Below are 26,568 nucleotides of genomic sequence, written 5' to 3' on the forward strand. Positions count from 1 at the left end.
GAATCTATTATCGAAAGTAGGTAAATAACGAGCCTGATTCGAAGAGGAACAACGGGTGCGCTTGCATCAAGTTTGTACATATTTTCAAACAATATCAAACAGTTACCGAAAATTAATAGGTATTCAATTTGTGAAGATGCACCGTCTCTGGTTCTGCTTTCAGTTCTGCCAAATCCACGTTCCAACCTTTTTACAGCCCAGAGCAACTTCCGGGGTAACGTAACTTTCGCTTCCACTCATTCGAAATAATGCTGAAACAAAGAAGAGAGAACCGTTCAGAGGCACGTGAAACGGATGGACTGAAAGCATTTGTAAGTAAATATTGAATTCGGGGTAATCTTGAACTTTAGCGTGTTAAATTCATAGCTCAGAATTCAGAGACATTTAAGTCTCCAAATTTGTAGAACCTGCACTTGCCACTTGTAATCATAACAAGTCATTTTAGATCCCTTTGAAGTTACGGAATGAACTCCGATGAACTGTACGAATGCATTTCGTTTACATGGGTCAAAGAAGGAATTATCCGTGTGAGTGGACAAGGGAAACAACTCTTTCATGTAAATGATGTCCCATGGTTGACAACGTACGACATTTTCGGTGCATTTTCGTCGATTGAACAACCAAATTAATTAATTATGCTTAAGTTTGGAGCTCAATCCGTCAATTAATTTCACGACAAATGTTATTTGGCTTGCTTACATGGACTTGTATCAAAAATAAGTAAAGAATGTCACTGGATTCTGAGCTCTGAATTTAACACGCTAAAGTTCAAGATTACCCTTGAACTTTACCCGAAAAGCAATTCAGAGTAGAGCGATCTGTACATGGAGATCTGTATTCTGTTACAATAGACGTACTGTTAGTGTTGACGTACCGTTAGTGTAGACGTACTGTTAGTGTCTTCCCCGACTTGTTACTAACCCTAACCCTAAGGGGGAGTAATGAGCCGGGGGAGTAACGAGCCAGGGGAGTAACGAGCCAGGGGAGTAACGAGCTGATCCCCTTCCTGTACACGTGTCTGAGACACACCCTCTCGCTAGTGACTGGCCTACAATGTCACGTGTTTGAGACACACCCTCTCGCTAGTGACTGGCCTACAATGTCACGTGGAAAATAATGTCAACTCCGGAAACTAGCGAGAAGGCGGTGTCTCAAAGCAGTACAGGAAGCACTTCAGTTTCACAACCATACAAACCTGACAGAGTTATTTCCAGAATTTATCTATTGCACTGGTGATGTTTTAAGCCCACCGTTATCCTAATATTCACTTTGCATTACAGGGAAACGAGAGCAATCCCCTCTAGCCAGCAGCAAACACGGATCTATGCATAGTGCATACACAGTGACAGACCTACAGGAGCAAGGGAGCACTCATTGGAGATCTGCTGACAGTCCGGTGGCTGCAAGTACAATTAAGGACCAGCACTATGCCAGCAATGACCAGCACTATGCCAGCAATGACCAGCACTATGCCAGCAATGACCAGCACTATGACAGCAATGACCAACACTATGCCAGCAATGACCAACACTATGCCAGCAATGACCAGCACTATGCCAGCAATGACCAACACTATGCCAGCAATGACCAGCACTATGCCAGCAATGACCAGCACTATGCCAGCAATGACCAGCACTATGCCAGCAATGACCATGGAGGAATTGCACGGACATATCATAGATTATGCTTGTTGTCACCGGCTGCTGGATGTTATATGTGGTAAGACATATCACGGATTATGCTTGTTGTCACAGGCTGCTGGATGTTATATGTGGTAAGACATATCATGGATTATGCTTGTTGTCACAGGCTGCTGGATGTTATATGTGGTAAGACATATGATGGATTATGCGTGTTGTCACAGGCTGCTGGATGTTATATGTGGTAAGACACTTCATCGTTGTGCTCTTTTCAAAGAAGTATGTTTTTGTGGCAGTGTCAAAATTCCAGGACTATACCTCACACTAGTAATCACTGAAACAGTAAATTGATAAGACGTACAGTTGACATTATTTATGTTTGCTTGCGTTCACACAACAGTCGTTAGCGCAAATATACTGCTCATTATTTCACAGGCCATTGACCTTGCGTTAAATAATGAAAGATACTGACGGCTGAAAATGGTCTGTGATAGATGGTTGTAGCGTTTTGTGTACACTTCAAGCACAACACCACAGTATATTTTTCCCAAATGTTACTTTGTGCGAGCTGGCAGATGTGAGGCACAGGAACTTTATGTGACGCATTGACTTCAGAATAATTCAAGCATATTAATGTTGTCTTTTGCAGAGGTCTGTAGGAGAAACAGTGGGGAGTTATCATCTTTGCAAGTGCCTCATGCCCGACTGGCGGGTGCGGCTCTCTACAAGATGGTGGTCAGCGACAGCGTGCGAGAGTTTCCAACTGCCGTCCTGCTGGCCCAACAGCTCTTTGTCACGCTGGGATCGTTTGATAACTCCTCTCTTGTTCGCTGCTATGCAAAGCTTTTGTGTGGACTGAAAGTAAAGGTCAGTTGATAGAACACAGTTTGGTGAACTATTTTACATTACTGAATAAAACTCAATACAGTGGTACTTCTGTTTAAGACCATTAAACAATTTTAAATTTGAGGTCTTAAAAAATGGAGGTAAGTTTACAGACACTATGAAGAAAGAGTCTGAGAAAATCAGGTTTTCAAGTAGAGGGCGTGTGAAAATAACGGCTCTTATTACACGTTTCACTGTATCTAATGCCTAAATGTCTCTTTCTTCTTTCATTTATTTTGTGAGTAACTTACTGATCAGTTTATGCACGTAAATTACATGTATGATAGACGGCCGCAATGGCCTAGTGGATATGATGTCGGCCTCCCGGGTCAGCTTCAGTGCAGATCTGCTGCTGCTAGTGCCTTATCCCCCTTCAGGTGTACACACAAGCATAACAATTTGATTATTCACACTTGACTCTCTTTTTTCAGGTTCTGTTCCACTCTCTGGTGGAGTCAGCATCAGAGCAGGCGTTGTGTCTTCTCAGACAATACTTTCCACATGGAGGGGATGAGTTTGAGAGAGACCTTGTTGAAAAGGTGAGCTCAAATGATACAGGGTTCGTACGCTCCTTGAATCTCCTTGAATCTCCTTGAATTTTCAACCCCCCTTTTCAAGGACCTTGAATCTCCTTGAATTTGGAGAAAATGGTCATTCTTGTGTTTAACCTCCTTGAACCTCCTTGAATTCTGAAGTGCAGGCAAAAAAAAAAAGTTAATATTAAAGTTTTTCAGCAATTTATATCGATTGTGTGCAAGTCGTGTGTCGTCTGCCATCGTGCAGAGGGAAGTTGAAACCGATTACTTCCCCTTCATCCGGGTAGCTTTTAGCGCCATTTCTGAAGAAGCAGTGTGTCGATTCATTGTGACAGCGTTTCAAGCCATCGCCGGTCGAAAATCGTAGTCATGCCGGGTGGAAAGTGCTTTTTTAACCCACGATGGCTGGAGGAAAAGGAATACAAGGATTGGATCCAGCGGGATTGCGACAAATACAAGGCTTTTTGCAAATGCTGCAAAGCACGTGTGGATATTTCAGTGATGGGCAAGTCAGCCCTGGTTAGCCACGCAAAAGGAAAGAAACACACAAATAATTTAAAAGCGTCTGCACCTGTAGTCCCAATTGGTGTCTTCCCAATACAACAGATTTCTGGACTATGTCATGACTGACCATAGAGCTGAGTTCCGGGATTTTGATCACACAAAGGAAAGCGACAGACTGGATGTGCTCCTCCACAGTCACCTGGCAAACAAGAAGCAGTTCCAAGCGCTGTGGACGGTCATCCGGCTCCTGCTGCTTCTCTCCCATGGCCAGGCGACTGTGGAGAGAGGTTTTTCTGTCAACAAGGAGACCAGTGCTGACAACATATCAGAGCTGGGCCTTGTTGCCCGTCGTCAGATTCTCAACCACATCAGGCAGGTGGGGGGAGTGCTTAAAGTGGACATGAGCAAGGAACTGCTCATGTCTGCTTCTTCTGCCAGAAGCAGGTACCAGCAGTTTCTGGATGAGGAAAAAAAAGAAAATGAGGCTGTGCGAGCAGGTGCGAAGCGGAAGCGAGTGGAGGATTCAGTCTCCGACCTGAAGCTAAAAAGGGTCCGCCTGGAGGAGGAGGGCACCCACTTGCAGAACCGGGCAGACCAGCGAGCAGAAGACGCTGAAAATGATGCCATAAACTCACTCAGCATCATCGCCGAGTCAAATGCCCTTCGCAGGCGGGCAAAAGAGAAGAGAGCCAGTGTCTTTCTGATGCAGAAAAACATAGACGATGAAATGAAGCGAGTTGACTCTCTCTAGATCCACACATGATACCTGATAGAAAAGAACAGTCAATAGTGTGTTAACTCCCACTAGTATTTTTAAGATGATTATTCAGCTTCCTTTTGAATTTTTGAATTTAAAAAAGTAAATAAATGTTTTTGTTTTACTTTACGTTTCTGGTTTGAGCTTTGAATGCATGGTTGATGAAAGTTTTTCCACGTGTACACCTATGCAATTTGACCTCCTTGAACTCCTTGAATACTCCTTGAAAACTCCTTGAATACTCCTTGAATTTCACTGTCAGGTGTCTGTATGAACCCTGTGATAATACAGATAGTAACTTATCCGGTGAAGAATATTGAACACACACAAAAATGAAAAAAGCAGCTTGCAAAAGTCAAATTTGTACAAAGATGAGTATTCAGTCATCTATTTATTTGATTTCACCACAAAGCAAGTAGCTTCGTTGCCACCTGTGGATGCTTTCAGCAGTATGCCATTCATAATGTAAAACGCACAGTGGACTAAGTGCACAACATGCTTGGCCGTACACGGATACAGGTTTTACTGTACACGGATACAGGTTTTACTGTACACGGATACAGGTTTTACTGTACACGGATACAGGTTGTGTGCTGTGCACTGTATTTACGTCTCCTTTGTTGCACATCCTGTTTTTACGTTTAGTCAAGTTTTGACTAAATGTTTTACCATAGAGGGGGAATCGAGACGAGGGTCGTGGTGTATGTGTGTGTGTGTGTCTGTCTGTCTGTGCGTGTGTGTAGAGCGATTCAGACTAAACTACTGGACCGATCTTTATGAAATTTGACATGAGAGTTCCTGGGAATTTTGTTTGTTTGTTCGTTCATGGGCTGAAACTCCCATGGCTTTTACGTGTATGACCGTTTTTACCCCGCCATTTAGGCAGCCATACGCCGCTTTCGGAGGAAGCATGCTGGGTATTTTTGTGTTTCTATAACCCACCGAACTTTGACATGGATTACAGGATCTTTTTCGTGCGCACTTGGTCTTGTGCTTACGTGTACACACGAGGGTGTTCGGACACCGAGGAGAGTCTGCACACAAAGTTGACTGAGAAATAAATCTCTCGCCGAACGTGGGGACGAACTCACGCTGACAGCGGCCAACTGGATACAAATCCGACTGAGCTACATCCCCGCCCTCTGGGAATGATATCCCCGGACGTTTTTTTCATTTTTTCGATAAATACCTTTGATGACGTCATATCTGGCTTTTTGTAAAAGTTGAGGCGGCACTGTCACACCCTCATTTTTCAATCAAATTGATCGAAATTTTGGCAAAGCAATCTTCGACGAAGGCCGGACTTTGGTATTGCATTTCAGCTTGGTGGCTTAAAAACTAATGAATGAGTTTGGTCATTAAAAATCGGAAACTTGTAAATAAAATTATTTTTTTATTAAACGATCCAAAATTAATTTCATCTTATTCTTCGTCATTTTCTGATTCCAAAAACATATACATATGTTATATTTGGATTACAAACAAGCTCTGAAAATTAAAAATATGAAAATCATGATTAAAATTAATTTTCCGAAATCGATTTAAAAAACAATTTCATCTTATTCCTTGTCGGTCCCTGATTCCAAAAATATATATATATGATATGTTTGGATTAAAAACAAACTCAGTAAGCTAAAAAGTATAGACATACAGAAAAGCGTGTTATCCTGCTCAGCGCGACCACTACCGCACTATTCTGCATGGCTTGTCGATTTCACTGCCTTTGCCACGAGCGGTGGACTGATGAAACTACGAGTATGTGGTCTTGGTGAAAAAAGCAGTGCGTTCAGTTTCATTCTGTGAGTTTGGCAGCTTGACTAAATGTTGTTATTTCGTTATTTTCAACTTGTTTTAATTTACATTGTCTGTAGATTCCCAGACTTTCCGAGTGCTGAAAGTGTTTTTTGTTTTTTCTAGGCTCCAAAGCTGGCTGAAGAAATTCAGAAGGCAGTTCGAGATTTCCGCAGGTGTTTTCTCCCGTTGGTTAGGCACAAGCACAAACGAGAGAGTTTCATGGAGAATCAGTTTGAAGAGTTGTACGGCGCTTACTTCACACGATGCCTTGCGCGACGTGCCGCTACTTTTCTGGCTGAACTGGAGAAAGATTTGCCCGCTACTTTCATAGATGAGGTTTGTGTACTTCAGTTAGTGTCTGATGCATTTTTTTCTTGAATTCAAATGCTTCTCCTGTGGGGAAATAAGTTGTGTAATAAGGATTCTAGGACACTTTCCCCCTGGATTTTTTCCCCCCTGACTTTATCCCCCCGAATTCTTCCACCCAGATTTTTTCCCCCCGTGACATTTTCCCCCTGAGACTTTTTCCCCCCCGTGACTTTTCCCCCCTGGGGCACTTTCCCCCGTTACTCTTTCCCCCCTTGACTCTTTCCGTTATTTTATTATTTCTATTTAAATTTTTTTGTTAATGCTTATAATGCCTATTTTTTTGATAAAATGAATAAATAAAATGTGTATTCTTACACATGTGTGGTTCCTACTTTTAATTCAGCAGCTTTGGTTTAAAACACGTACATTCACAAACATACACATCTAAAAGAGTCTAAAATAGTCTAAAAGAAGACACTGTATGCCGCGAAATGCGCTGGTTAGAGTCTTGGTATTTCCTTCTTGTGTGTGGCGGAGGATGACGAGCGACGTGTTGAGCAATCTCTGCTACGTTCACATCTAGAAGCGTCTAAAAGAAAACATTGTGTGCAATTCCAAGTAGGTATGTGTCAAGGTTTCTGTTGTCATATGACCGAACGAGCCGCAAAACGCGCACGTTAGAGTCTTTGTATTTCCTTCTTTTGGGTGGTGGAGGATGACCAACGATGTGTTGAGCAATCTCTGCTCGGCCAACTGCTTCCTCTCTTCTGAGAACTTCCAGGAACTTCCAGAAGTTGGGGTGATGCGCTCCAACGTTTAACTGGAATCCTGTGACAAGCCAGACTGCCGCCTGTGACAAACCAGACAATGCCGTTGAAAGAAGTCTTTGAGGCGGTTCCTCCGTTTCTTCAGCTCGGCGCCTCAGTGAACTCCTCACTGCCATAATTTCTTCTCTGTGTGACTCAGGAAGATGGTTGTGTTCATTGACTTCCTTCTGCACCATTGTCTCAAACAAATGGATCTTGGCCTTGCAACCGCCCATCTTTCTTCTCTCACACTCCCAGCTTTGCTTTCCACCTGCCAAATCCTTCTGTTTTAATTAAATTACATTCTTATCCCAACTCACATACAGCAATTTACTCCAGTTTAGTGCTAGGACGCTGAATAGCATCGCCTTGGTAACAAGGGGAGGTCACCCTAAAAAAGAGCTACCTTGACCCCTTAACATGACAAAGTCACGCGTGACTTCCTGACCTTGCCGCCATCTTTGAATCTTTCACTCTCCAGCGATCTGTGTCTACAGACGTGTTTTGTTTTTGCTCCGGCTTTCAGCCGGTTTGTCTGACTTCTGCCTTTGTCAGACCCTGCCTTGGTACTTGCACACGGTCCCTCTGCTCCTACTGTGTGTTTGGGTGAGCTTTTTTGTCGTTTGTTATCGTTTTGTGACTTAGGTTTGGTCGAATACTTAGCTTTGTTTACATTTTTTCCGTTCGCCATGTCGGATAAGGAAAGAATAAAAATGCTAAGTCGGTGGCCGAGCCTTCTCCCACAAAGAAGCCTTCTCGTAAGTCGTACAGTTCGGCATGTTAAGCTTTGATTAAAGTCACAGATCCTTGACTAAATCCTCGTTTGATGTGCGATAGACTTACCTTATTCTCCGGCTATGCCTAGTTTGCCTTCAGCTGCTTCACCGGTCTTGTCCGGTTCAGGCCCTGTTAGCGAGAAGCAGGCTGTTTATGCTATTTTGCACTCCTTGAGTGCTTAGATATCCTCTCTTTCAGCCGAGTTTTCGTCTACCAAGGCTGAGATGTGTCTTTGCCTTCCGGTGTGGGAGGTGTGCGTTCCCTTGCCAGGGTGTGTGTCCGCCTTCCTCCACTTTTACGTCCGCCGACGTTCACGCCTCGTTTGAGGGCAGCCGTGGTGTTTCCCTGCTGCGTTCCCAGGCCTCTTGGACTGACGACGATCAAGGTATTTATACTTCGCCAGTAACCGGGTTCTCCGGCCAAAACGAAGTGCGTGTTTGGAGAGAGTAGCCACACCGGTTCGTGTGCGCGAAAGCTTAGGCCCTAGGTCTACGTCGTTCCGATTGAGTGAACGTCTAGATCGAGGGAAAAGCCCAGACACGCGTTCGGTCTCTGACCGAACAGGGGAAGTGCGTCCTCCGACACTCCCTAGAGGAGCGGTTGGTGCGGCAGCACAGCTTTCACAGCTTTCCCCGCTTCCGCCTTTCAGGCAGGAAGCAGTCCCTAGGGACGTACCGCTTGGGTATAAAATCCCTCGTGGGCGTCTCTTCCGGGCGACACTTCGTCGGACTATGGTAGTCACGGCGGAAGTGTCTTGCCTGACTTCACGGAAGTGAGGGACTATGAGTCGGATTTTGGCACTTCCGTCCAGGGTGACGAAGATGTCAACTTCCGCATACCGACTAAGCTTCCGCAAGCTCTGGCTTTAGCGGAGGAAGTGGCTTCACGGTATTTTGAGGAGGGGGTGACATTCCCCGCTTCCGCCCTCTGGGCAGGAAAGCAGTCCCTAGGGACACACTGCTTGGGTATCGCATCCCTCGTGTGTCGTCTCTTCTGGGTGACGCTTCGCCTGACTATTGTAGTCAGGGCGGAAGTTCGTTGCCTTGTTGCACGGATGTGCGGGATTATGAGTCGGATTTTGGTGCTTCTGTTCAGGTTGACGAAGATGCCAACTTCCGTGTACTGGTTGAACTTCCGCTAGCACTGGCTTTGGCGGCGGAAGTTACTTCACGGTAGTTCGAGGAGTGTGCGGCAACACTTGTAGGTTTGTTGCCCAACCTCCTTCCGCTTTGGGGGATTCCCGTTCTGCGAAGGACTGGAAACAGCAGTTCCGTTTTCGGAAATTCCCGTTGGTAGCGTTTGAGCTGTCTATGCTACTGTCTACTGGGCAGTATGGCGGTGCGTTTCACGCTGTACCGTGGTTAACAGCACAAGGTCTGGCTCCTGATTCAGCGCAGCCTTACCGTGCTTCTTTGTTTTTAGCCTCAGCTTTGCCTGCTGGTTTGGCTAAGAGGTTTACACTGCTGCATATTTCAGTCAATTTGATTGGCTCGTTTGCCTTGCCTCGTTCCACTTTTCCGGAACTTGCAGTCCTTAGGCAAGATAATACAGCAGAGACAGAGTAGTCCCGTTTTCGGAGAATTCTCTTTTGTCTTTGGAGTAACTGGCTTACGTTTGCTTGAGTTATCGTCTCTCTCTGAGACTTTGCAGAGATCTCTGTCGAGATTGATCGCGTCGTCATTAGACCCATTCAGGTTTCGTGACGATGCGGTAGAGAAAGTTGTCACTATTCTGGTAGGGAAGACGGCTACAGTAGAACAGTATGTTATACTGGGTCCTCTTTCTTGTCTCTGGGGGAATAAGCACATGATCTTTTCAGGTTATCCTCTGTTTAGGAAACTTTGCAAGATTTTTTTATAGAGCTCTATCTTCTCTGCTCTTGTTAACTTCGAGTTTCGTCGTGACGCACGGGAGAAGGATGTCATGTCGCTTCTAGCTGCTTTGGCTAAAGTCTTTTGAACAGCGGAGCCTCCCAGCGCTTTTCTTGGCACATTGCTTGGCTCAGGTTGCAAACAAGAGGCGGATCTACTCCGCTCTTTGCTTTTTGTGGTCCATCTTCTGGGAGAAGCTGTGATCTGCGTCGGCTGGCCACATTTGGCCTTTATTTAGGCAAGATGCGGAGCTAAGCAAACACACATTGGGTTAAACCCTCTGCCTTAGGCAGCTTCGCGGTATGTACGCCCATCTTTGGTGCGGCATACCTCTTATTTTTCACCTTCTAGGGTGAAGTTGCTAAGGCCTCAATTTTTGTTTTTTGCCTCTGTGGTGAAAAACAAGGCAAGCTGTTAAAACTTTCTCAGCTTTTACGGCTTACAGAATTGCGCTTTCTCATCAGGGTCATAAGCTTTGGTTTCTGACAAGTCGCCAGAACATGTCCAAATTATGGGCTCACATTCTGACTAAATTTTTAGGCTCACTGAGCCATTGCTCGTAACCTCTCAGTCGGAACTTTTCCGGCTAAGCCTACCTCTTGAGGCAGTGGCTTCTGTCAGCGACTTTCGCTGCGCAGCACAAAGGACTCGCAGGAATTCCTTAGTTTCAGCTTTTCTTTCTAAGAGGTTACGGAAAGAACTAATCACCATCATGTGGCTAAGCCTAGGTTTGGCACAGACGTTTTTAGCATTGGGGTTGTTTTTCTTCCACACGCAAAGACATACACCGTCGTTTGGCGGGTACGCCCTTCACAGAGAAGGGTGGACAGGTTGCAAAGTCTGTTTCGTACTCTGTCCTTGATAAAGAGAGCGGCTGTTCGTGTTCTGACCTCTCTTTTTGGCCAAATGGAATCGATGGCCACTCTTGTGCCCTTAGGCAGAGTCCACAAGCGGCCATTTCAGGCTGCCCTGAGTTCGCTGTGGAAGCCTTCTCTTCAGGGCTGGGAGACAGTAGTCTCTCTTGAAAGCTGGTGTCGGCACACAACGAGGCAGTGGCTGCTCCCTGGGATTTCACAGGGAGTGCCAATTTCGTTTGCCCCCCCCCCCCCCCCCGGACGAGTTTCTGTTCACAGACGCGTCTATGGAGGGCTGGGGTGCCTATCTTTCTGTTCACACTGCGTCAGGTCTGTGGAACGAGACGCAGAGTGGGGGGCACATTAATGCCCTAGAGTTAGAGGCTGTTTTCCTGGGACTCCAATCGTTTCTGTCTATGGTCAGGAACGAATAAATTGGGGTTCGCACAGACAACACGACCATGGCGGCCTATTTCAACAAACAGGGAGGCACTTTGTCTCTCGCTCTTCTGTCAGGTCAGGTCAGATTCTTGCCTGGGGCAGCCAGCACCTTATTCTGTTGTCAGCGAAGTACGTCCCAGGCATACTCAACGTTCTTGCGGACTACTTCAGTCGCCCGTAGTGTACGATGCACACGGAGTAGTCTCTGACTCATCAGGTCCTACAACGTCTGGGTGGCATTTCGGCAAGCCTACAGTCGATCTGTTTGTGACAAGATTCTCCTGCAGGCTTCAGGTCTTTATCTCCCCCTTTCCAGACCCAGAGGGGAGGGAAACAGACGCCCTCGAGGTAAACTGGTCGCGTCTGAGCCTATGCTTTCCCCCCTTTTCATCTCTTGGGAAAGGTTCTCAGGAAGGTGGAGCGGGGACAGCCTTGCTTGGTGTTGGTGGCCCCTTGGTGGCCCAGCCAACATTGGTTCCCCGTCCTCCTTCGCCTCGCAGACGGCCCTCCATTCTTTCTAGGTCGCTGCGCCGTTCTGGCTCCTCAGACGCTACTTTAGGCTTTGTCCAAAAGGCCCACAGGGAATCGACCAGCACTGTTTATGCGTCACACTGGTCAGCTTGGACAAAGTGGTGCTCGGAGAATGGAGTTACTGCTACTTCACCTCGCTCTATGCATGTAGCAAATCATCTCTCGTGTTTGGCTGCTCAGGGCTTGGCTCCTTCTTTTTTTGAGAGTCAGGCGCTCAGCCATTTCTTCTACTCTGAAGCAATTAGGGCATAGCATTAACCTGGGCGGTGTAATTGCTAGTGTTCTTAAGGGGGCAGCGATTGGTTTTATGAAGGCTAAGTCCCCTCTTCCCGCGTGGGACTTATTTTTTTGGTACTCAAGTTTCTAGCCTCTTCGGATTTCGAACCTTTAGCTTCAGCGAGCTTAGCTAACTTGACTCATAAAGCCTTGTTCCTCGTTTTGTTAGCCTCTGCCCGTGGAGGCGGTGAGGTGCACGCTCTTTCAGGCCTGGCTAAGGATATTTCTTTTGAGAGCTATGGCTCTTTTGTTTTAAGATTTCGGCCGAGTTCCTTGCCAAAACCAAAAACAAGGTCTGTCCTCCTCTGTTATTCGCATTCCTCCTTTAAGTAGGATTCTTGCCTCTGGTGACCCTGATATGGTCAATTGTCCTGTTTGTACTCTTACCAGCTACTTATCCCGTACCACGCCCATTAGGTCTAGGGACCAAAAACTGCTCTTCATCTCAGTTGACACTGAAAGGAGCAAGGACTTGTCGCGGGTCACTTTGGTAAGATGGGTCTCTACGCTTATTAAACAAGCGTATGCGTGGTGGCACAGACAAGTTGGGATTGGGCATTCTGTCCTTCCTATGAAGTTGTCAAGAACTCATGAAGCCAGAGCCTGGGCTACTTCTCTGGCAGTCCTCCGCTCAGGCGTGCTGGCAGAGGTCTTAGACGCTGCCTACTGGAAATCGCAGGGCGTTTTCATCAACTTTTACCTGCGAGATGTGGCCAGCACTCGTCATGGTGGCAGTAGCTCCCTACCAGCCTTTGTCTCTGCTGGACAAGTGGAATTTTGTTTTCCCACCTCCTTCATTAGCATTCTGCTGTATGTGAGTTGGGATAAGAATGTAATTTAATTGAAAATTTTCATCTAAATTTTAATTTGATTATATACTTACCCAACTCACATAGTTGATACCCGCCCGCCTGCCCCGCTTTTGGGGTTTTTATGGGGGTTTTTTCCTAAAAAAGAGGGAAATTTTTCTATGTTCGCTTTCGATTGAATGATTCAAAGATGGCGGCAAGGTCAGGAAGTCACGCGTGACTTTGTCATGTTAAGGGGTCAAGGTAGCTCTTTTTTAGGGTGACCTCCCCTTGTTACCAAGGCGATGCTATTCAGCGTCCTAGCACTAAACTGGAGTAAATTGCTGTATGTGAGTTGGGTAAGTATATAATCAAATTAAAATTTAGATGAAAATTTTCAAATATATGTATTTCTTGTCAACAACGCATCTTGCTCCTCTCTCTGTTGTTTTGAAATCGGCCTCTCTTTGTTGATCCATTTCAGGGCCGGACTAGGCGAAGAGGAGGGGGGGGGTTGCCAGTGGTGGCCCAGGGGGACATCCCCCCTGGCGGCAGGGGCGGATCAGTTCATTTTATGACTGGTTTTTTTCAAAAGTATATTGTGAAGATATGGGTGTGAAGGCGCGAAGCGCCGAGCCGACGGCGCGAAGCGCCGAGCTTGCTAGGGGGGTCCGGGGGCATGCCCCCCCGGAAAATTTTCAAAAAAAGGATGCAAAATGGTGCAATCTGGTGCATTCTGAGGATGATCATTACCAGTTTCAGGCAGCAGATTTTGTCACTGATTAATACCCCAAAAATTGAAACTCAATGTAAAATAAAGAAACGCATACCTCATTCAATATTTTTATTTTTTGGCTGGGGGGGGGGGGGGGTCCGGAAACCCTAGAACCCAGCTCCCCCCCCTCGTTGTGGGGGTCAGGGGGCGAAGCCCCCTGAAGCTGACGGGTAGGTCATATTCTGAGATAGGAAAATGGTCGCTCCTTGCATGAAACGGCATAAAATAAGCAATAATAAAAAAAAAATTAAATAAGTAAGGTACATGTTTAGGCTAGGGGGGGGGTTGCGCAACCCCCATAACCCCCCCGGTAGTCCGGCCCTGCATTTTGCAGAATAGTGGCAATCAAGTTGACAGTCACAGATACTGATATCGCAGATTTATCATTCACACATTCACAGATTTCATTTACAGTGGCTAACAACACTGCTCACTTCTCACGTGAAAATACAAGTGTACGAATAATTTGTAAAGGGGTGGAAATGTTTGTGTCTTCTCACGTGATTATCAATTGATATAAAAAAAACATTGCTAAAAATTTACAAGGGGGAAAGAGTCACGGGGGAAATAGTCCGAGGGGGAAAAGTCACGGGTGGAAAGAGTCCCAGGGAGAAAAAGTCACGGGGGGAAATAATCCGGGTGGAAGAATTCGGGGGGATAAAGTCAGGGGGGAAAAAATCCAGGGGGAAAGTGCCCTGATAGGGCGAATCAGAGGATAGTCTGCACTGACCACAATTGTGTGCATCTCTGTTGATGTATGTTAATAGTTCAACTCAACACTTTGCTTCCAGAACAACCCCTTTCTCTCAGTCCTTTTTAATATCAAATACCTGGGTGCAGCTGATGTGAGTTATGTGCGTTGGTTGACACACAACACGACCTGCACTACGTCAGTGGAGCCAACACTCAGTACGGCACCTGTACTACGTCTGTGGAGCCAACACTCAGTACGGCACCTGCACTACGTCAGTGGAGCCAACACTCAGTACGGCACCTGTACTACGTCAGTGGAGCCAACACTCAGTACGGCACCTGTACTACGTCAGTGGAGCCAACACTCAGTATGGCACCTGTACTACGTCAGTGGAGCCAACAGTCAGTACGGCACCTGCACTACGTCAGTGGAGCCAACACTCAGTACGGCACCTGCACTATGTCAGTGGAGCCAACACTCAGTACGGCACCTTTACTACGTCTGTGGAGCCAACACTCAGTACGGCACCTGCACTACGTCAGTGGAGCCAACACTCAGTACGGAACCTGCACTACGTCAGTGGAGCCAACAGTCAGTACGGCACCTGCACTACGTCAGTGGAGCCAACACTCAGTACGGCACCTGCACTACGTCAGTGGAGCCAACACTCAGTACGGCACCTGCACTACGTCAGTGGAACCAACACTCAGTACGGCACCTGTACTACGTCAGTGGAGCCAACACTCAGTACGGCACCTGTACCGTTTGACACTGACCATGACAACTACAAGTTAAAATGATTTTCTTCAAGCGAGTTTCAGTTTCTAGGCTGTTCCTCAGCATCAAAAGTGATATACCACACATTACCTGACCTTTAATTTATTTTTTGTTTGTTTGTTTGTTCTCATTTAGTTACTACAGACAGAGTCACCGGGAAAAGTGACAAATGCGCATTCACCAGACTTCATGGTTGACGTTCTGCTGAACTGTGTGGAAGGGAAGAGCACTCTACAGGCAACAGACCTTTTGAGTTTGTTGGAGGACCTCAGCCCACATTCATCACCCAACCTGGAGGGGTTCTGTAACAGCTTCATGTATGTCTTGTAACCATCTTTGTGTCATGGAGGGGTTGTGTAACAGCTTCATGTATGTCTTGTAACCATCTTTGTGTCATAGAGGGGTTCTGTAACAGCTTCATGTAGGTCTTGTAACCATCTTTGTGTCATGGAGGGGTTGTGTAACAGCTTCATGCATGTCTTGTAACCATCTCTGTGTCATAGAGGGCTTCTGTAACAGCTTCATGTATGTCTTGTAACCATCTTTGTGTCATAGAGGGGTTCTGTAACAGCTTCATGTATGTCTTGTAACCATCTTTGTGTCATAGAGGGGTTCTGTAACAGCTTCATGTATGTCTTGTAACCATCTTTGTGTCATAGAGGGGTTCTGTAACAGCTTCATGTAGGTCTTGTAACCATCTTTGTGTCATGGAGGGGTTGTGTAACAGCTTCATGCATGTCTTGTAACCATCTTTGTGTCATAGAGGGGTTCTGTAACAGCTTCATGTATGTCTTGTAACCATCTTTGTGTCATAGAGGGGTTCTGTAACAGCTTCATGTATGTCTTGTAACCATCTTTGTGTCATAGAGGGGTTCTGTAACAGCTTAATGTAGGTCTTGTAACCATCTTTGTGTCATAGAGGGGTTCTGTAACAGCTTCATGTAGGTCTTGTAACCATCTTTGTGTCATAGAGGGGTTCTGTAACAGCTTCATGTATGTCTTGTAACCATCTCTGTGTCATAGAGGGGTTCTGTAACAGCTTCATGTATGTCTTGTAACCATCTCTGTGTCACAGAGGGGTTCTGTAACAGCTTAATGTAGGTCTTGTAACCATCTTTGTGTCATAGAGGGGTTCTGTAACAGCTTAATGTAGGTCTTGTAACCATCTTTGTGTCATAGAGGGGTTCTGTAACAGCTTCATGTATGTCTTGTAACCATCTTTGTGTCATAGAGGGGTTCTGTAACAGCTTCATGTATGTCTTGTAACCATCTCTGTGTCACAGAGGGGTTCTGTAACAGCTTAATGTAGGTCTTGTAACCATCTTTGTGTCATAGAGGGGTTCTGTAACAGCTTCATGTATGTCTTGTAACCATCTTTGTGTCACAGAGGGGTTCTGTAACAGCTTCATGTATGTCTTGTAACCATCTTTGTGTCATAGAGGGGTTCTGTAACAGCTTAATGTAGGTCTTGTAACCATCTTTGTGTCATGGAGGGGTTCTGTAACAGCTTCATGTATGTCTTGTAACCATCTTTGTGTCATGGAGGGGTTCTGTAACAGCTTCATGTATGTCTTGTAACCATCTCTGTGTCATAGAGGGGTTCTGTAACAGCTTAATGTATGTCTTGTAACCATCTTTTAATGTTTGATGGTACATATTTTAATGTTTGATGATGTGTGTGTGTGTGCTAGTGACTTTAAGTCTCCGTGTGTGTGAACGAGTGTATGTGCGCCTTGAGTCGCCTGTTGGTGAGATATGTGCGCGTTATAAATATTCGTATTATTATTATTATTATTATCTTTGTGTCATAGAGGGGTTCTGTAACAGCTTCATGTATGTCTTGTAACCATCTCTGTGTCATAGAGGGGTTCTGCAACAGCTTCATGTATGTCTTGTAACCATCTCTGTATCATAGAGGGGTTCTGTAACAGCTTCATGTATGTCTTGTAACCATCTTTGTATCATAGAGGGCTTCTATAACAGCTTAATGTATGTCTTGTAACCATCTTTGTGTCATAGAGGGGTTCTGTAACAGCTTCATGTATGTCTTGTAACCATCTTTGTGTCATAGAGGGGTTCTATAACAGCTTCATGTATGTCTTGTAACCATCTCTGTGTCATAAAGGGGTTCTGTAACAGCTTCATGTATGTCTTGTAACCATCTTTGTGTCATAGAGGGGTTCTGTAACAGCTTCATGTATGTCTTGTAACCATCTCTGTGTCACAGAGGGGTTCTATAACAGCTTAATGTATGTCTTGTAACCATCTTTGTGTCATATAGGGGTTCTATAACAGCTTAATGTATGTCTTGTAACCATCTTTGTGTCATAGAGGGCTTCTATAACAGCTTAATGTATGTCTTGTAACCATCTCTGTGTCATAGAGGGCTTCTATAACAGCTTCATGTATGTCTTGTAACCATCTCTGTGTCATAGAGGGGTTCTGTAACAGCTTCATGTATGTCTTGTAACCATCTTTGTGTCATAGAGGGGTTCTGTAACAGCTTAATGTATGTCTTGTAACCATCTCTGTGTCATAGAGGGGTTCTGTAACAGCTTCATGTATGTCTTGTAACCATCTCTGTGTCATAGAGGGGTTCTGTAACAGCTTCATGTATGTCTTGTAACCATCTTTGTGTCATAGAGGGGTTCAGTAACAGCTTCATGTATGTCTTGTAACCATCTTTGTGTCATAGAGGGGTTCTGTAACAGCTTCATGTATGTCTTGTAACCATCTTTGTGTCATAGAGGGGTTCTGTAACAGCTTAATGTATGTCTTGTAACCATCTTTGTGTCATAGAGGGGTTCTGTAACAGCTTCATGTATGTCTTGTAACCATCTTTGTGTCATAGAGGGGTTCTGTAACAGCTTCATGTATGTCTTGTAACCATCTTTGTGTCATAGAGGGGTTCTATAACAGCTTAATGTATGTCTTGTAACCATCTTTGTGTCATAGAGGGGTTCTGTAACAGCTTCATGTATGTCTTGTAACCATCTCTGTGTCATAGAGGGGTTCTGTAACAGCTTCATGTATGTCTTGTAACCATCTTTGTGTCATAGAGGGGTTCTGTAACAGCTTAATGTATGTCTTGTAACCATCTTTGTGTCATAGAGGGGTTCTGTAACAGCTTCATGTATGTCTTGTAACCATCTCTGTGTCATAGAGGGGTTCTGTAACAGCTTAATGTATGTCTTGTAACCATCTTTGTGTCATAGAGGGGTTCTGTAACAGCTTCATGTATGTCTTGTAACCATCTCTGTGTCATAGAGGGGTTCTGTAACAGCTTAATGTATGTCTTGTAACCATCTTTGTGTCATAGAGGGGTTCTGTAACAGCTTCATGTATGTCTTGTAACCATCTCTGTGTCATAGAGGGGTTCTGTAACAGCTTAATGTATGTCTTGTAACCATCTTTGTGTCATAGAGGGGTTCTGTAACAGCTTCATGTATGTCTTGTAACCATCTTTGTGTCATAGAGGGGTTCTGTAACAGCTTCATGTATGTCTTGTAACCATCTCTGTGTCATAGAGGGGTTCTGTAACAGCTTAATGTATGTCTTGTAACCATCTTTGTGTCATAGAGGGGTTCTGTAACAGCTTCATGTATGTCTTGTAACCATCTTTGTGTCATAGAGGGCTTCTATAACAGCTTAATGTATGTCTTGTAACCATCTTTGTGTCATAGAGGGCTTCTATAACAGCTTAATGTATGTCTTGTAACCATCTCTGTGTCATAGAGGGGTTCTGTAACAGCTTCATGTATGTCTTGTAACCATCTCTGTGTCATAGAGGGGTTCTGTAACAGCTTCATGTATGTCTTGTAACCATCTCTGTGTCATAAAGGGGTTCTGTAACAGCTTCATGTATGTCTTGTAACCATCTCTGTGTCATAAAGGGGTTCTGTAACAGCTTCATGTATGTCTTGTAACCATCTTTGTGTCATAGAGGGGTTCTATAACAGCTTCATGTATGTCTTGTAACCATCTTTGTGTCATAGAGGGGTTCTGTAACAGCTTCATGTATGTCTTGTAACCATCTTTGTGTCATAGAGGGGTTCTGTAACAGCTTCATGTATGTCTTGTAACCATCTTTGTGTCATAGAGGGGTTCTGTAACAGCTTCATGTATGTCTTGTAACCATCTTTGTGTCATAGAGGGGTTCTGTAACAGCTTCATGTATGTCTTGTAACCATCTCTGTGTCATAGAGGGGTTCTGTAACAGCTTAATGTATGTCTTGTAACCATCTCTGTGTCATAGAGGGGTTCTGTAACAGCTTCATGTATGTCTTGTAACCATCTCTGTGTCATAGAGGGGTTCTGTAACAGCTTCATGTATGTCTTGTAACCATCTTTGCGTCATAGAGGGGTTCTGTAACAGCTTAATGTATGTCTTGTAACCATCTTTGTGTCATAGAGGGGTTCTGTAACAGCTTCATGTATGTCTTGTAACCATCTCTGTGTCATAGAGGGGTTCTGTAACAGCTTCATGCATGTCTTGTAACCATCTCTGTGTCATAGAGGGGTTCTGTAACAGCTTCATGTATGTCTTGTAACCATCTCTGTGTCATAGAGGGGTTCTGTAACAGCTTCATGTATGTCTTGTAACCATCTCTGTGTCATAGAGGGGTTCTGTAACAGCTTCATGTATGTCTTGTAACCATCTTTGTGTCATGGAGGGGTTGTGTAACAGCTTCATGCATGTCTTGTAACCATCTTTGCGTCATAGAGGGGTTCTGTAACAGCTTCATGTATGTCTTGTAACCATCTTTGTGTCATAGAGGGGTTCTGTAACAGCTTCATGTAGGTCTTGTAACCATCTCTGTGTCATAGAGGGGTTCTGTAACAGCTTCATGTATGTCTTGTAACCATCTCTGTGTCATAGAGGGGTTCTGTAACAGCTTCATGTATGTCTTGTAACCATCTCTGTGTCATAGAGGGGTTCTGTAACAGCTTAATGTATGTCTTGTAACCATCTTTGTGTCATGGAGGGGTTGTGTAACAGCTTCATGCATGTCTTGTAACCATCTCTGTGTCATAGAGGGGTTCTGTAACAGCTTCATGCATGTCTTGTAACCATCTTTGTGTCATAGAGGGGTTCTGTAACAGCTTCATGTATGTCTTGTAACCATCTCTGTGTCATAGAGGGGTTCTGTAACTGCTTCATGTATGTCTTGTAACCATCTCTGTGTCATAGAGGGGTTCTGTAACAGCTTAATGTATGTCTTGTAACCATCTTTTAATGTTTGATGGTACATATTTTAATGTTTGATGGTGTGTGTGTGTGTGCTAGTGACTTTAAGTCTCCGTGTGTGTGAACGAGTGTATGTGCGCCTTGAGTCGCCTGTTGGTGAGATATGTGCGCGTTATAAATATTCGTATTATTATTATTATTATTATCTTTGTGTCATAGAGGGGTTCTGTAACAGCTTAATGTATGTCTTGTAACCATCTCTGTGTCATGGAGGGGTTGTGTAACAGCTTCATGCATGTCTTGTAACCATCTTTGCGTCATAGAGGGGCTCTGTAACAGCTTCATGTATGTCTTGTAACCATCTCTGTGTCATAGAGGGGTTCTGTAACAGCTTCATGTATGTCTTGTAACCATCTCTGTGTCATAGAGGGGTTCTGTAACAGCTTCATGTATGTCTTGTAACCATCTCTGTGTCATAGAGGGGTTCTGTAACAGCTTCATGTATGTCTTGTAACCATCTTTGCGTCATAGAGGGGTTGTGTAACAGCTTCATGTATGTCTTGTAACCATCTCTGTGTCATAGAGGGGTTCTGTAACAGCTTCATGTATGTCTTGTAACCATCTTTGTGTCATAGAGGGGTTCTGTAACAGCTTAATGTATGTCTTGTAACCATCTTTGTGTCATAGAGGGGTTCTGTAACAGCTTCATGTATGTCTTGTAACCATCTCTGTGTCATAGAGGGGTTCTGTAACAGCTTAATGTATGTCTTGTAACCATCTCTGTGTCATAGAGGGGTTCTGTAACAGCTTCATGTATGTCTTGTAACCATCTCTGTGTCATAGAGGGGTTCTGTAACAGCTTCATGTATGTCTTGTAACCATCTCTGTGTCATAGAGGGGTTCTGTAACAGCTTCATGTATGTCTTGTAACCATCTCTGTGTCATAGAGGGGTTCTGTAACAGCTTAATGTATGTCTTGTAACCATCTCTGTGTCATAGAGGGGTTCTGTAACAGCTTAATGTATGTCTTGTAACCATCTCTGTGTCATAGAGGGGTTCTGTAACAGCTTCATGTATGTCTTGTAACCATCTCTGTGTCATAGAGGGGTTCTGTAACAGCTTCATGTATGTCTTGTAACCATCTCTGTGTCATAGAGGGGTTCTGTAACAGCTTCATGTATGTCTTGTAACCATCTCTGTGTCATAGAGGGGTTCTGTAACAGCTTAATGTATGTCTTGTAACCATCTCTGTGTCATAGAGGGGTTCTGTAACAGCTTCATGTATGTCTTGTAACCATCTTTGTGTCATAGAGGGGTTCTGTAACAGCTTCATGTATGTCTTGTAACCATCTCTGTGTCATAGAGGGGTTCTGTAACAGCTTCATGTATGTCTTGTAACCATCTTTGTGTCATAGAGGGGTTCTGTAACAGCTTCATGTATGTCTTGTAACCATCTTTGTGTCATAGAGGGGTTCTGTAACAGCTTCATGTATGTCTTGTAACCATCTCTGTGTCATAGAGGGGTTCTGTGACAGCTTCATGTATGTCTTGTAACCATCTCTGTGTCATAGAGGGCTTCTATAACAGCTTAATGTATGTCTTGTAACCATCTTTGTGTCATAGAGGGCTTCTATAACAGCTTAATGTATGTCTTGTAACCATCTTTGTGTCATAGAGGGGGTTCTGTAACAGCTTCATGTATGTCTTGTAACCATCTCTGTGTCATAGAGGGGTTCTGTAACAGCTTAATGTATGTCTTGTAACCATCTCTGTGTCATAGAGGGGTTCTGTAACAGCTTAATGTATGTCTTGTAACCATCTCTGTGTCATAGAGGGGTTCTGTAACAGCTTAATGTATGTCTTGTAACCATCTCTGTGTCATAGAGGGGTTCTGTAACAGCTTAATGTATGTCTTGTAACCATCTCTGTGTCATAGAGGGGTTCTGTAACAGCTTAATGTATGTCTTGTAACCATCTCTGTGTCATAGAGGGGTTCTGTAACAGCTTAATGTATGTCTTGTAACCATCTCTGTGTCATAGAGGGGTTCTGTAACAGCTTAATGTATGTCTTGTAACCATCTCTGTGTCATAGAGGGGTTCTGTAACAGCTTAATGTATGTCTTGTAACCATCTCTGTGTCATAGAGGGGTTCTGTAACAGCTTAATGTATGTCTTGTAACCATCTCTGTGTCATAGAGGGGTTCTGTAACAGCTTCATGTATGTCTTGTAACCATCTTTGTGTCATAGAGGGGTTCTGTAACAGCTTAATGTATGTCTTGTAACCATCTCTGTGTCATAGAGGGGTTCTGTAACAGCTTAATGTATGTCTTGTAACCATCTCTGTGTCATAGAGGGGTTCTGTAACAGCTTCATGTATGTCTTGTAACCATCTTTGTGTCATGGAGGGGTTCTGTAACAGCTTCATGTATGTCTTGTAACCATCTTTGTGTCATAGAGGGGTTCTGTAACAGCTTAATGTATGTCTTATTACCCTTTTTTGTTTGCTCTTACTTTTCTTTACTCTTTGTGTCCTGGGCTGAGGCAAAAGTGGGTCCCACCCAACTGGGTGGTACGCGGCCGCATCGTTGGATTGGTTGAAATTGAGATTTTTGTGATCTCAATCAATCAAAGCCCGCGGTTGGTATACACCAAGTTGGGTGGGACCCACTCTGGCTCCTTGCACCCCAGCCCAGCTTGGCTTGGGATTAGATGTGTCCTTCATTCTATGTTTCATTTGTATATTGCCGGACTTTGGTATTGCATTTCAGCTTGGTGGCTTAAAAATTAATCTTTGGAAACATGTTTGAGGACCTACCTGAAAAGAAATGAGTTACACAAGCTGTCAAGCATTATGAATGATTAGCTCTTCTGTATTCCCTGCAGACGGTTTTCTATTTTGACAAAACCCACCATGGCTAATCATGAATGTGGAAGTTATTGTCTCTATTCCAGTTTGCATAATTTTCTTCGTCTGCAACTTCCAAAGAAGGAGGTAACTGTGGTGTTGTGTTTTTGTTGTGTAAAACTTGATTTAATGTGGATGGGGTTGCAGTGCCGCATCCCATTCCGGGAGCACAGTGGGTCAGTCGGCAAACAGCCAGCCACTGTTGGACACCTCACATCACCACGACGGACCGTCCAGTGATACGAGCGGCTCCGACATTCTGATCGGCCCGGAGCCAATGGACCAAGGCAGGTACACTGGTAAGTCTTAGCACTATATATTGATGGAGCCAACTACATTTTTATTTCATTGTGTAAATATAGAATGATGTGTGTTGAGACGACATTTCATTGTGTAAATATAGAATGATGTGTGTTGAGAAGACATTTCAGTGAAACCCTCACATTAATTTTAAGACGTCATCAAATCTGAGAAAATTGTTGAATGCATCATTTGATGAAAAGTGATGAAGTTATTATCTGGATGCATTCAAAAGCTTTAGCAGAAAAAGACTCTAAAAACAGCTTTTAAAATATAATTCTTGTCACGACTTTTCATGTTTTGCAGATCTTGCTTGTGAAAGTGTACCAGAGGGGGATACCGGTGTCAGCACTAACAGCTATGGAGGTGACACTAACTGCTGTGGAGGTGACACCGACAGTTATTCTGACCACTCTCACCCCCTCGCAGTGAACGGTGGGAGGAAGCAGCAGGAAAATGTTCCATTGGTAAGCCCGTTTGGTGGGGACGACTGATCCTTGATCTAAATCATGTTGCACTAAATGCTGTTCTAGGCCATTGCGCGCGTATATAAATGAAATGAGATTTTGTGTGAGCAATGTGAACCATCCTTTCTGTGGGCGAAGCTATTGCCGTCATGTATGTATACCCCAGTGTAGTTTGACTATTTGGTGCAGGCACATTTTGTTCAGAATGTGTGTGTGTGTTTTCACATTAGTAATCAGTTCTTGAAGAAAGCGTTCACCTCTTTTTGCATCCTCAAGACTGACACATATGGACTAGATATTTTTTCAACTTCTTGCTGAGAGAACCAAAGACTGTGTTGTGTAACCTGAAATTTGATATTTTCAGTACTTTCTGCCTCAATCTTCTGCTTCGTTACAGGACCGCAATCCCATGAACACTTGTGTTTTGCACGAGTAGGATTTTACATGTACAAACGTTTTTCCCACACCATACTTGGACTTGGTCATTTCCGTGTGTCCTTTGTCTTTGTGTGTTTACACAAAGGGGGATAATCATGAGGCACAAGCAGGTCTGCACCTATGTTGATTCAAACCCCGAACCTGCCACATGGAAGGCTGATGTTGTCACAACTAGCTACATCACCCGCCTGCCTCGCTCGATCTTTACTCTGTTGGCATTGTTTCATTCAAATCACATTCCATTCCTACTTACACAGTATTCAGCTGAATTCTGATATGCAGTCCTGGATCTCAAGTTTAAGTCTCTATAGGGCCCTTTTAAAGACCTTATTGTCTTAGATTCTCTGTTCATAAAATCTGTGAGTTATTCCCTGAATTGGGATTTTGATCAGATTTTTATTAGGTCTGTGAAAGGGAGTTCCACTGTAATGGTTTTGATTTGAAAACTGTTGATTTGATGTCACACAGCGATGCTTAGAACTGTTGATTTGATTGTTCACATAGTAAATTGAGTGATGATAGTGGTATTACAGGACGGTGAAAAGGGCTGGGTGGTTGGAGGGCAGCGGTCAACCGTGTCGCGGAGAGACGGAGAAGGCAGGGCTGAGCTGCCACCATGCTACGTGAAGCTGTCGTATCAGAAGGTGTGTGTACACTGAATAATGATGCCACGATAAAGTTGTATCACTTTCTATGCTGTGTATGAGATTTGACCAACCAGAAGGAGCACTTTGTTTTGAGCATAGGAAGACATAAATTCTTCTTTTTATGTACTTTATGGATGAATTGCAAGAAAAGTTGTTTTTTAATTGAAGTAAAATTCTTAAAAATCAGTTCAAACTGTGATTTATACATGCTTGAAAAAGTTACTTAGTCCTCTGTTCAGAAAGTAATGTTAAAAATGCAATGAAAATTGTAAAGTGACTCAAGAGTATCATTTACCGTATTTGACGGATTACAAGACGCACCGTTTTATAAGCCGCACCCCCGACTTTAAAAAAAAAAAAATTGGGACGAGCCACGTATAGGCCGCGTCACTATGTTAGCCGCCGTCGAAGAAAACATAATCAGATCGTGTCAATCAAGATAGATAGATAGATAGATAATTTATTGCCAAGTGTACAATACATGAATGAACATAAAAAATACACGAGGAAAGCAGCTTGCTGTGTGATAAAAATCAATCAAAACAACCAGGCAAACGAAAGTACGGTATTTGGCGAAATCGGCTCCGAGAATAAACAAGTGAAACAAAGAAGAAAAGTGAAAAAGTTTGAAGAAAAATATCACACACACAATTTGTAACCAACACACACATGTAGTCCCGCCCGGAATAAGCTTTTTTTGGGATGATTTACGACTTTTGCGCACATTTCGAGCAGAGGAAAACACAACATGGCGGCTCTCGCTCCTCCAACTATTGCGAGACACAAAAAAAACGAAATCTCGCGCGCGCGAGATCCTGATACATCCGGTGTTTCTCTGTACGCTATCTTGTCAAGACGACTTGTTGACAAACGAAGATTCGCGAAAGAAAGAGAAAAGCGCCGAGTCTTGAGTAGAGAGCTAATAAAGTACCGGTAATCGCTTAATCGAGCGAAATGAAAATCCGCGGCGACTTCCATTAGGTGAATGCTATTCAAGTTTAGGTAACGTTGTAGCCGCATCTTTTTATAAGCCGCAATGCGATTTTTTTGGAAAAAAGTCGCGGCTTGTAGTCCGTCAAATTTTATTTAATATAAAACAGGCGTCCATAAGGACTTTTCTCAAGTTAATTTATGTTACAATGTCTGAGATTCCCTTTGAGTATACTTTTGAGTGTACATGTACTGAGTACTGAGTGTACATGTACTTAGTACTGAGTGTACATGTACTTAGTACTGAGTAATGTCTTTCTCCTTTTCAGAACCTTCTGGCTTTTGCCTCTTCAACAATTCAGACCAAGATGTTTGCATAGATGACATGAAGACCATGTTTGCTGCTCCGCTTTCTGTACTCTATATGTCACATTGTGCAACGTTTTAAGAAGCAAAGGAAATGAATGGTTTGTTGTGCATCTACTGCCACTGGTGAAGGATCAGTTGTTCAGTCATCGCTCATGAGACACAGTGGGACATTGTTGTGATCAGCTGTGGGACATATGGGACTTGGGGGGTCCGGGGGCATGCTCCCCCGGAACAATTTTTGAAAAACGGTTAAAATCTGTGCAATCTGGTGCATTCTGGGCCTTGTTTTGAGGGTTAAGGCCTGTCAG

At 44.0% G+C, this 26,568-nt stretch overlaps 1 protein-coding gene across 2 annotated transcripts; it reads left to right on the plus strand.

Moving 5' to 3' along the window:
- The first annotated feature begins 185 nt into the window (after window positions 1–185).
- LOC138959007 (uncharacterized) lies at window positions 186–26,568 on the plus strand. 2 transcript variants are annotated; one of them, XM_070330368.1, is made up of 10 exons: window positions 186–311; window positions 1,281–1,719; window positions 2,290–2,507; window positions 2,957–3,064; window positions 6,240–6,452; window positions 15,151–15,332; window positions 23,257–23,408; window positions 23,716–23,876; window positions 24,848–24,958; window positions 26,221–26,568. In XM_070330368.1, exons 2-10 carry the CDS (start codon window positions 1,428–1,430, stop codon window positions 26,269–26,271), a joined length of 1,488 nt encoding a protein of 495 aa, XP_070186469.1. In that variant the 5' UTR covers window positions 186–311; window positions 1,281–1,427; the 3' UTR covers window positions 26,272–26,568. The 2 variants fall into 2 exon arrangements, with proteins under 2 accessions (XP_070186469.1, XP_070186476.1); XM_070330375.1 differs by lacking the exons at window positions 186–311; window positions 1,281–1,719 and adding an exon at window positions 1,785–1,829.

This window comes from Littorina saxatilis, linkage group LG1 (assembly GCF_037325665.1).
Source record: "Littorina saxatilis isolate snail1 linkage group LG1, US_GU_Lsax_2.0, whole genome shotgun sequence".
Lineage (NCBI taxonomy): Eukaryota > Metazoa > Mollusca > Gastropoda > Littorinimorpha > Littorinidae > Littorina > Littorina saxatilis.

Bases quoted from the DNA above. Each gene is read 5' to 3' on its own strand.
- LOC138959007 (XM_070330368.1), top strand. From the start codon at position 1,428: ATGCCAGCAATGACCAGCACTATGCCAGCAATGACCAGCACTATGCCA. The intron at 3,065-6,239 runs GTGAGCTCAAAT...TGTTTTTTCTAG, and splicing joins AGAGAGACCTTGTTGAAAAG to GCTCCAAAGCTGGCTGAAGA. The intron at 23,409-23,715 runs GTAAGTCTTAGC...CATGTTTTGCAG, and splicing joins GGACCAAGGCAGGTACACTG to ATCTTGCTTGTGAAAGTGTA.